Source organism: Cajanus cajan, chromosome 4 (genome assembly GCF_000230855.2).
Source record: "Cajanus cajan strain Asha chromosome 4, NIPB_CcT2T_4, whole genome shotgun sequence".
NCBI classification, from domain to species: domain Eukaryota; kingdom Viridiplantae; phylum Streptophyta; class Magnoliopsida; order Fabales; family Fabaceae; genus Cajanus; species Cajanus cajan.
In genome coordinates this window covers 15705912-15717033 of record NC_138520.1, presented here as the reverse complement: position 1 = coordinate 15717033, position 11122 = coordinate 15705912, and the positions used below count along the sequence as shown (strand labels likewise).

The 11122-nt window shown below is 33.3% G+C and overlaps 4 protein-coding genes across 4 annotated transcripts; 3 read left to right on the top strand and 1 right to left on the bottom strand.

The window, feature by feature from the left end:
* The first annotated feature begins 345 nt into the window (after positions 1-345).
* LOC145957194 (protein MAINTENANCE OF MERISTEMS-like) lies at positions 346-729 on the top strand. Its single transcript, XM_083073412.1, has one exon. It carries the CDS (start codon positions 346-348, stop codon positions 727-729), a length of 384 nt encoding a protein of 127 aa, XP_082929538.1.
* Positions 730-2188: 1459 nt separating this feature from the next.
* Positions 2189-2749, bottom strand: LOC145957193 (uncharacterized). Its single transcript, XM_083073411.1, has one exon. It carries the CDS (start codon positions 2747-2749, stop codon positions 2189-2191), a length of 561 nt encoding a protein of 186 aa, XP_082929537.1.
* A 1465-nt stretch (positions 2750-4214) lies between these two features.
* Positions 4215-6618, top strand: LOC109789137 (nucleic acid binding / zinc ion binding protein). Its single transcript, XM_020348026.3, has 4 exons — positions 4215-4425; positions 4577-4641; positions 5132-5330; positions 5746-6618. Exons 1-4 carry the CDS (start codon positions 4291-4293, stop codon positions 6109-6111), a joined length of 765 nt encoding a protein of 254 aa, XP_020203615.1. The 5' UTR covers positions 4215-4290; the 3' UTR covers positions 6112-6618.
* Positions 6619-8384: 1766 nt separating this feature from the next.
* On the top strand, positions 8385-9671 carry LOC109804477 (arabinogalactan O-methyltransferase 1). The gene has a single exon (XM_020366313.3). The coding sequence runs from the start codon at positions 8400-8402 to the stop codon at positions 9438-9440; it is 1041 nt and encodes a 346-aa protein (XP_020221902.2). The 5' UTR covers positions 8385-8399; the 3' UTR covers positions 9441-9671.
* The last annotated feature ends 1451 nt before the right edge of the window (positions 9672-11122 follow it).

The window sequence follows — 11122 nt, the reverse complement described above, 5'->3', positions numbered from 1 at the left end:
GTTGGATTTTTTAAGTTTGATGTTTAATAAAGTTTTATAATGACAAGATCATAAAACATTAGGATCGTGGTGAGCTTAAGATTGTCAATCATGGAAGAAAAGTAAAAGGTTTTGTCATCATGCACCACCAAATACAAAAATTGGTAGATAAGTCTGGCTTGGCATCACTTCTACTTTGCAACTACCAGATGGTGGATAAAGGTCTTGTGTTTGCATTTATTAAGCGATGCCATCCAGAGACAAGCTCATTCCACTTGCCAATAGGAGAGATGACCATCACTCTTGATGATGTTTCATGCTTATTGAACCTACCAATTAGAGGTGCACTTTTTAGTCAATCGGGTCATGGACCATGACATTGCATGTGTATACTTAGAGGATTTGTTAGGAGTCTTACACAAGGATGCAATCCTTGAGATAAGGGCTACAAGAGGTGTTCATGTTTACATGAGTTGGTTGAGAGATGTTTATGATGCGAGGTGCCAAGAAAAGCGTTGGGAATTTGCTACAAGGACTTTTCTTCTATTCTTGGTTGGTTACACGATTTTTTCTAATTACAAGAGTGCAACATATGTGGATGTAGCATTCTTGGACCTATTTCATGACCTTTCAGCTTGCAGTCATTATGCATGGGGTGTAGCTGCCTTGACATTCTTGTATGAGTACTTGGGTGATGCTTGTGTCCATATCACTGAGCAGATAGGTGGCTACATGACCCTTTACAGGTGAAAACTTTTCATACTATTTTATGCTTAACATAAAAATTTTGTATTTCTTTTGACTTTATTTAATTTAATTTGGGTTATGAAACAAGCATGGATATTTGAGCTCCTCATATTGGTTCCCATCAATTGTCCATGGAATACTTGGAACAAAATTCTCATGCTAGTCGTTGGTCACATAGCAAAAGTATAGGCCACGTGCTTCCGTATAGGAGGGAACTAGATGCAATCATCATTAATGAAGTTTTTTGGATGCCTTATAGTCATCATAGAGATTATCGACCATTTAAAGATATAACACTATATTCAGGGTGGCTTAATATACTATATAATGTATTATTAGCTTAATACACTATATTTAAAGATGATAGATTATGGCCAAGGCCAAGGAATCCAAGAGGTGATATACTAAAAGAACCAAGAGGAATGGGATGATCTTAAAGACCTTTTTCTTATGTTTGTACATATAGTAGCTCTTTTATATAGGTTATGTTTGCCTTTGTATTTGTGAGGCACTTTACTTGCTTTTTCTAGTGTTTGTATATTGATTTCAAGGTAGGTTACTTGGAGAGTTTAACTCCATTTAACCTCCCTAGTTGATACATTCATGTTGTATTTTTTCAGTAGAGAAAAGGGGGTGACATTTAGCAATACTTGAGGGTGTGACTAGTAATTGGGCCAGAACTGGGTCTAGGCAAAATTTTGCATATTGGACTCATTTTGCTCCTAATTTTTCATAGATTTTATTTAGCTAGGTCTCATCATCATAAGATGAACCTAACTAAACCAAATCAAATATTTTTGAATTAATTCATGGAGTAATTTTGAGCCAAGGCCGCCTAGCCTTTCTTCCTTGTTCATGGCCGAAATTCAGTCTTCCTTCTAGTTTTGAAGCTTCTCCTCCAAGTTTCTAAACCTTGGTAGGTTAGGTTGACCTTACCATGGTTCTTAAGTGAACCATGGTCAAGGTTAGCTTCTCCTACAAGTTTTAGAAACCATGGATGGTTAGCTACACCTTACCATGGTTCCTAGTGAACCATGGTCAAGGTTAGCTTCTCCTAGAAGCTAACTCTCCCTATATATTTGTTTTCTCTACACTTGTACTCACTTTTGAACATTTTGAGAATAGAAATCAGATTTTCTCTCTCACTCAAGAGTCTCCAAAACCGAAGAGAACTCACACTCTAAGGTTTCTCTCAAAGGTTCTTCTACCTTTGACTTGGTTCCTTAGGCAAAATCTTCTCACATAATGTCAAATGTTTAACATATTGATCCTCATTAGAAGAATTCATAACATCATCCCATGCATCCATTACTAAGTCTCATTTCTCCTTTGGGTAAACTACCATATTGCATTTAGCCTTCACATTCTTGTTGATGTGAAAACGACATAACAAATTAGTAGAGCTAGGAAATATCATTTGTAAGGCCTTCATCAAACCAAGGTCTCTATTTGTTACAATCACTTATGGTGTGTCATTGTCATTAGTAATCAATCCTTTTAACTTTTGTAGTGCCCAAGTGAAGTTATCAACTCTCTCAAACATCACATAAGCAAATGCCACAAAGAATGTTAACTCTGTTGAAGTGACGCCAACAATCTCAAGTAATGGCAACCTATATTTGTTGGTTTTATAAGTATTATCTATGAGCAAAATAGTATGAAAAGTAGCAAAAAGTTTAATGGAGTCTAGATGTGACCAAAATATATCTTTGATAACATCATAATTATCCACCTTTCTATACCAATACACATACTTATCACGTTCTAATAATTTTAACAGATGTTGCATTTCTATTCTAGAACCTTTCAAAGAAGATCGATAAGCTTGTCGATAATTGTAAATGTGTCTAATAGTACTGACATTATGCACATTACGATCTTTCAATGTAAGTAGTATGTTTCTTGGCTTTACCATGTTCTTTGTCATTTCACCTACTAAAGAATTCTCTTCAGCACTCAATCGACCAACATATGAATGACCCACTAATATTTCCGCTAAATCATGGTTGTGGTAACCACACATTATCTTAAGGGTCCATCCTCCAGCCTTTTTTGAAGTTGTTCCCCTTAGTTTGAAAGGGCACTCACATTTTTTAATACTAGTCATCCTATTAGATAATGCATTTTTGTTTGATCTTTTAAATTTCCACTTCTTTCATAACTCAAAAATTACAAATGTCTTCCTTTTATCATGTCTTATATTTGTATCTGACCTAAAAATAATAAGGACAAATTCACTTCTTTTGCAACATGTCGTGCTCAATCCAACATAGCATCTCGAGATGGAAAAACTTAAACTTATAAATAGAATTACAATTATTATTATTATATATTGATAACTTAACTAAAATAATAGATTGTTCAATTACCTCTTTAGTGTTAAATACACCACTACCGTCAATAGTCTTATTTGTTGTTCCATTGGTTGATATATTCCTCACCTCATACATTTTCCTAACATGTATTTCATGTGCACATACAAATAAAAATAAAATTTAAAATAAATAAACTATAATGAGAGATAAAAATATAATAATTGTACTAAAAAGAAAAATATAGTATTTTAGAAAATAATATATAAGCAGGTTTGTTGATATGATCAAAAAAATGGAATAATAAGAAAGTTTTGTTCTAGAAAGTACTTTCTGCAATAGTAAAGTTTTTGTTCCGAAAAGTACTTTCGGAATAATAAAGTTTTTGTTCCAGAAAATACTTTCTATAATAGTAATTCTTATTCTGAAAAGTATTTTCCGGAATTATATAAAAAACACACTTCCGAAAAATGTTTTCTAGAACAATAATTTTACTATTCCGGGAAGTACTTTCTGGAATACTAAAATTAACATTTCGAATCTTATTTTCTGGAAGTATGACAAATTTAACTTACGTGTTTCTTTATCTCCGTCATCCACCACCGTTGCCTACGATCGAAGTAGTATATTCTTGTTGTCCATAAGTAATGTTAAATAAGTTAAAATATATATATAAATATAGAATGTAATTTAATATATTAATTTGTACCTTATATTGAATGTAGAGAATAATGAAGATTGAATGAAAAATTAGGGTTTAAGAAAGAATAGAGTAGAAACTGAAAAATAGAATTTAAAAGATAAAAAAATAGAATATGATTATGTTGATTGTAAAAGAAAAAAGATCAAGAATGAAAAACAAAAAAGAATAAAATCATCAAAGAATGACTAGATTGATAACAAAAAAAAAGAATGAGAAAAAGAAGAAGAAAGAAGAAGAAAAATGATGAAAGAAAAAGGTGAATAAAAAAAATTTAAAAATAAAACTTAAAATAAGAATTTAGTTTGAAAGATATTTTAGAAATTTTATTTAAAAAAAATAAAAAGAAATTAAAGGTATATTTATAAAAGATAAAAAGTGTATATATATCTGCCATAAAGAAATTACGAGATGGGCTTTGAATGTGGACAAGTTTTGAGAAGGCCCAAAACTAGAGTCCGAAAGAAACAAATCATCGGTCTAAACTCTGAAGTCCCGAATGAATTCAAAATTGAATGTGGAAGGAAAACAGTGTGATTGAATAGTGTGAAGATGGCGATGGAAGTGGAACTCAATCAGAATCAGCAATTAGGGTTTCCCTTCTGGAAACCGCTTCGTCGCAGGTTCCGACCAGACTCTCCTTTCTTCGCTCCCGGCAACCTCGAACGAGAACTTCTCGCCAAACAGGTTTTTTTTTTTAAAAAAATTTCGTTTTCAAATTCTTCGGTGTTCGGTGCTACAGTTGTTTTACCTTTCTGTCTGTTTCATTATTTCTTAATATAAATACTTAATTTTGAGATGATAATTGTTGATGTTACTTACCCCTTGTATTTCACAGGTTGCTTTGGAATTAACTGAAGAGAAGCAACAGCTTGAGAAATGGATGCAAGAGGAAGAAGGAAGGTACTGATCCTTGTATGTTGTTTTCATATATTCTTAACCATATTGTTTGAGCTCTGAATTAATGCTGATACATGATTTTCAAATGTTGGGCTTCATGTTCATGATGGATTGTTATTTCTAGTTCTCTAACTATGGTTTTTTGTTATTCTACTTGCTTCTTGGTGAAAGATTTTATTTTATATAATTCTAGTTTAATTCTTTCTTTGCTTTTAAGTGGAAAAACACAATTTTGTTGGTATTACTGTCAAGGCCTTACTTCTGTTGTAGAATATGTATAAGGACATAAACTTAAGTCTTTTAGGGGTTAAGATATAAGAAATTAAGTAACAGCAGGAACCAATGTATATTGATAAGGTGTATAAAGCCTAAAACTTGAGGTTTTTTTTTTTTTCATAAAAGGAATACATCTTAAATGAGTGTTGGCTATAGAGACAGATGTAGATTTTAACCATAATGTGTGCCTTGTCTCAAAGCCTATCCTTTTGTGCAGGGAAGTCTTTTGTCCCATTGTTGGTTGTGGTGCACGCTTGACTTCGATGGAGGACTTTGAAGATCACTACAATGCAAGGCATACTGCATCCTGTTCTGTGTGTTCCAGAGTCTATCCTACGTCCCGTTTGCTCAGCATACATGTATCTGAAGTGCATGATTCTTTCTTTCAGGCAAAAGTTGCGCGTGGTTACGATATGGTATATAAGTGTAATTATGGTTCATTGTGCTATCATGATCCAATTCCTTGTAGTATTGCATCTGTCCTATATCCCTGCGTCTTTGTTGAAAAATTGACTGGTTGGATGTTTGTTGCCTTCTTTGGTGTGGAAAATTCAATATTGCTTTTGTTTCTTCTAGTTTCTTCAATAAAGTATCTCCCCATTTTTTTCTTGCTTAAATTTATACTCTTACAAATGTCAACAAGAAAACTTCATTTACAATTTGGTTATTTCAAACAGTGATTAAACCTTTGTGCCTGCCTTACATGCTTTATATGTGTTATTTCTTTTCGAGAGTTCATCGTTTAGCCTGTTATCTTTTTGTGCATCCACATATTTAATTTTCTATTTAGATGACCATCTTGTTAATATCACACTTTTGTCTGTTATATAGTATGAATGCTTAGTGGAAAGTTGTGGTTTGAAATTCAAAAGCTACAACCGTAGGCAGCAGCATCTGGTTGACAAGCATAAATTCCCCACCTCATTTGAGTTTTTCAAGAAGGCTCGGCCTTCAAAGAAACATAGATTGAAGTCCCAACGCAAAAAAGCTGTTTGTAAGGAGGATGCATCAGGAATGATGGAAGTGGAAAATGCAGCCATGGATGACCTTGTTTCAGCAGTCTCTAAATTGAGCACTTCTGACTCCACTCCTTCGTCTATCAGCTTTGGCCGTCGCCCCAAAGGCTTGTCATTTGTCCCTCGAGCTGTTCAGCGTGGGGGTGGATCAAACTCGGCAGCATCCATGTCAAAGAGATAATAAGCTTGCACTCAAACTAATCTGCCTTCTTAATTGCTAAATGATCAATATTCCGATGCTGCTCCAGTATAAAATCTGTGGATGTCTTGTGTTCAAAGTTTGAAGAAGCTGATTAAGTTGAAGATAAGAACAGTAGAATCATGCTGGATGATATAATAACGGCAAACATTAGTATAATCTTTGTGTGCTCCCACTTGGGGCTGTAAGTTTGCCTAACACTGGCAATGTGCGCATGCAAATACACCTGGCTTGGGGTGGAGATTTTGAGCTTCTTTTTGTCTGATATTGTTCTGTAACGTCTAACACCATTACCGAATAGCCACTTTGTGATTTGAATTGAAAGAAATCACTCTTAAAACCTTGTCATATGTTTCTTGCTGCCGCAAATGAATATCTAGCAAGCTTGCAAAAGTTGCACGCATCCTCTTTGCAGGATTTGTAATTTCTACTCCTGTAAACTTTGGATTTTGGTTTGCAAGTTATTACAAGTTTGAGACCACTTGAGAATTTTGTGCACGTTGCATTATTTTTAACTTGAATTCATGTCTGACTCCAAGATTAGGTGTTTTCTGGGGCCAACAATTACTGATTTTCAAAATTCTTCTACCTACATTGCTGTACATTCACAGCTCACGGGAGGGAAGACACAACTCAGCAACCAAACTCTGCCCCTTTGTTTTCTTTTAAGAATCAAACATACCCTTCAGAGAGAATATATAATCTAGTGACTAGAATTTTAGTTAAAAATGAAGTGTTATCAATCTTCGCTGAATAATTCATTTGTCATTGCAATTGAATAAGTTATGGCGACTGTATATGACATTAAAAGAAATATGATATTGATTGCCTTCCATGTTGCAGCATTACCAGCATCAGCATTTACCACTGCATATATATATGAGTGCTACTCTCGCCTCCCAAAATATATTTAAAACACCGATTTATGTATTAAATCAATTGACTCGTTTATAAGTAGGGAATATCGCACATGACACATCCAAGAATAATAGTCATTTATTAATTACTAGAGCCTAAAATTATCAGAACAGGTATGTTTTATTTTTTCTTCCTTTAAGTGGGGTCAAATGATAAAATATCGCCAAAGCATCGATAGTTAACCCTGCTCATTAGATTTCCAAATGTAGCATACTTAACAAATGAAACAAAAAGGGGATTGCTTGTTAAACATGCACTATACAAAATGAAAAACAAAATAGAATGAAAGAAAAGAAAAATGGGATTGCTGTTTGCCATGGCGTATATAGGAAAAAGTTAAACTTACACTCCAATTTTAAGGGGAGGTGTGTCAATAGAAAAAAGAAAAATATGGGGGAAAATGGATACATATGACAAACTATATGATACAAAATACAAAATAAAAATGGAATGAAGATGAGATGGAAGAGAAGTTAGATGTAATAATATAGTAAGAGTTAATCACTTATACACTGTTAGTGTAAAAAAAATTTATACTGGCAACTAATTATATCTTTTAATTGTGTCATGTCAGTGTTAAAAGTAAATGTATTTATAGTGATATGGCACAATTAAAAGATATAATTGGTTGTCGGTGTAAAAAAAACTTTACACTGATAGTATATAGGTGATTAACTCATATAATAAACTCATATACAAATAGATAAATGTTACAAGGTTATTTTTTTAATCTTTGGAATAATTGTATTAAATATGGTTGACTAGCTACCTCAAAAAAAACATAAATACAAATGAATTTTATCAAATGACTTATGCAATGATGAGAAAGGTAAAAATAATATATTATATATTGATTAAATATCAAATTTGATAATTAAAAAATGATAAAAGTGATCTTAAATTTTATTAAAAGGTCTCACAAATTCATTCATCAAAATAATTCATTAAAATCTTTATATTTTTTAATATCAACAAAATCTTCTTTAAATAAACTTTTTTTTAACTAAATACCACTAAACTTTGACGTATTGCTAAAAAAAATATTATAATTATCTTAATTAAATATTACCAAATTTTTTATGTACTTTTAAAATTCTAAACCTTAAATCCCAAATTATTAAAAATATTTCAATTGTCTTAATTAAAAATCATATAACTTTTTATATTAAAAAAAGTCTTAGACTTTTTATAATAATTTTTTAAAAATTTCAACGCAATGCATCTCTTAATTAGTTACTCGGTATGTATTTTATTTAATTTTTTTAAACTATAATTAATTGCTAAGATTTGATGATGCAAAAACCATGTGACAATGTCCAGATGGAGCTAATTATAGGAAAGTGAAACCACATATGTGGCTAGAACATCGCCCTTCATCTCCATGCATCTCTAACTTCTCCATCGCATTCACTCACTCACCTTCATTCATTCATTCACACCAACAACGCAACTTCCCTCACTTCAACATGCAACCCTGGATTTTCAGGTCATTCCAACCCCCCGCCAAGAAGAAGAGCCCCTCCACCCCCCACTCCCCAAATCGCCGCCTCCTCAGCCTCCTCGCCGCCACCGTCGCCGCCACCATCCTCCTCCTCTTCCTCTTCCGCCAAACCCTCGTCGACCCCAGCAGCCTCTGCGTCTCCTCCTCCGCCGCCGTGCCCCTCACCCCCTCCGAGACCGACGTCGCGGCGGAGTTCGACGCCACGCCGATCACCCTCGTCACCATCCTCCACTACGCCACCGCCACCGCCCTCCCGCAGCAGACCAAGGGCGAGATCCGAAGATCCTTCGACGTCCTCCAATCCCTCGCGCCATGCAACTTCCTCGTATTCGGACTCGGCCACGACTCGCTCATGTGGGAATCGTTCAATCCACGTGGCACCACGCTGTTCCTCGAGGAGGATCCCAAGTGGACCCTCTCCGCGCTCCAGCGCTTCCCCATCCTACGCGCCTCCACCGTGCGTTACCCCACGCGCCTCTCCGAGGCCCACGCCCTCCTCTCCTCTTATAAAACGGATTGTGCCAATGCGAGAACTGACACTGCCGGTCACCCCCTCAAAGGTCACCGGCAGTGCAAGCTGGCACTGGACGAGATGCCAGATGAGGTCTACGATCATGACTGGGATGTGGTCATGATCGATGGTCCCAGAGGGTACTTCGCGGCAGCGCCGGGGAGGATGGCGGTGATATACTCGGTGGCTATGATGGCGCGTGCAAGAAAGGGATCGGGAGTTACGCACGTGTTTCTTCATGACGTGGATAGGGAGGTAGAGAAAGAGTATGCGAAGGAGTTCTTGTGCATGAAATATAGGGTTGGGGGTATTGGAAAGCTTTGGCACTTTGTCATTCCACCCGTTGATAATGCTAGTGATATCACTCATGGCTTTTGCTGAAATTAACTATAGTAGTGTCGTATATTTTCTCTTCTTTTATGTCTTTAAATATGAAATATAAAAAGTTGTGTGTAACGATTGTTCTACGTTTTGCTTCGCAGAACTCAACAAGTTTTATCATCTCCAATTCGTGTCTATTTTTTGTTACTATACTTCCTCATGCACTAGTATATCAAAGTTTATATCTAGCATGCATTTTGAGATGGGTATAAAACAGGCAACGTTGTACAATTTTGGAAGACAAAAATGTCTATTAACAAACACGTACCTACAAAAACTATTAATTTACTAAATAAATAGATTGAAGTCAAGTAGATATTGTATTTTAGAGAATAGTTAGAAATAAAGATATATTTTGTTCATCTCTTCACTTTGTGCAAGTCTTATTTCAACCGAGTAATATCTTCTAAATTATGTAAACTACTACGATACACTTTTTTTTACTCCAACTTTATAATCACGAGTAAGATCTTCAATCTCATAGCAACTCTTTGTAATACTTTCAATTTTGTGAGGATAAAAAGATGTTCAAAATTGAGCATCAGGTATAAATAAAAAAGAAGCACGAAGCACCAAGAAATCTAATATGTAGTAACTTTAACAAAATAAGACATGTTTTAAAGAGTCTTTTTTAGTCCCTATACTTATCTTTTAAAATCATTTTTAGTCTTTATGGTTTAATATATATATATATATATATATATATATATATATGCTTATAATTTTTAATCCTTTTAATTTCTATCATTAATTTTTTTAAAATATTCTCTCTTGTGTTGATGTGATAGATGTATTAATTTAACTTTGTAATTGATGCTGAATTTATTTTGTTAGAATTGTTCTAAATTAAATTTATTAATATTTCATGCTTCTTTTGTATCGTCACCTAACGTCCATTGTTGAAACATCATTTTTTTATTCTCACAAAATTAAAGGTACCACATTAACATAAAACAGCCAAAGTTACCAAAAAAAAATAACAGTAGGAATTAAAAGGATTAAAAAAAACTATAAATATAGGAATTAAATAGATATATCTTAAACCATAGAAACTAAAAATGATTCAAAAATATAAGTATATAAATTAAAAAAATCTATTTTAAATTATAAAAACTAAAAAGTAAAGTAAGTGAAATTATAGGAATTATAAATATAAAAATTTAAAAATATTTATCTTAAATTATAACAATTGAAAAGGATTAAAAAAAGATAAGTATAAGAATTTAAAAAAAATTTATATTTTAAAGTATAAAGACTAAAAAATAAAATAAGTGAAACTATAAAAATAAATAATAATAATAATAATAAATAAATAAAAGCTAAAAATTATTCAGATATTAATGATCTAATGTGTTCAATTTACAATGTCTTTTACATGTATAATCTATTAATTAAGTTACAATAATAGCAACAGGCCTAAGAGCACAATTGACCATATAGCATAAATTATGAACCCAAAATTCAATAACCAATACTTGTGGAAAACTTTTTTTTTTCTATATTACATCTAGTTTATTCTATAATTCACTATACGAATGGGATTCATATTCAGAAAAAATTTATTGATTTAAATCTAAAGATACATATATTGATAACATTAAAAATTTTCTTATTACATGCTGTGTGAATGTATTGTAAAGAGCAGTTATCAAACTGACTCTGGGTTGCTAACTCTAGTTTAC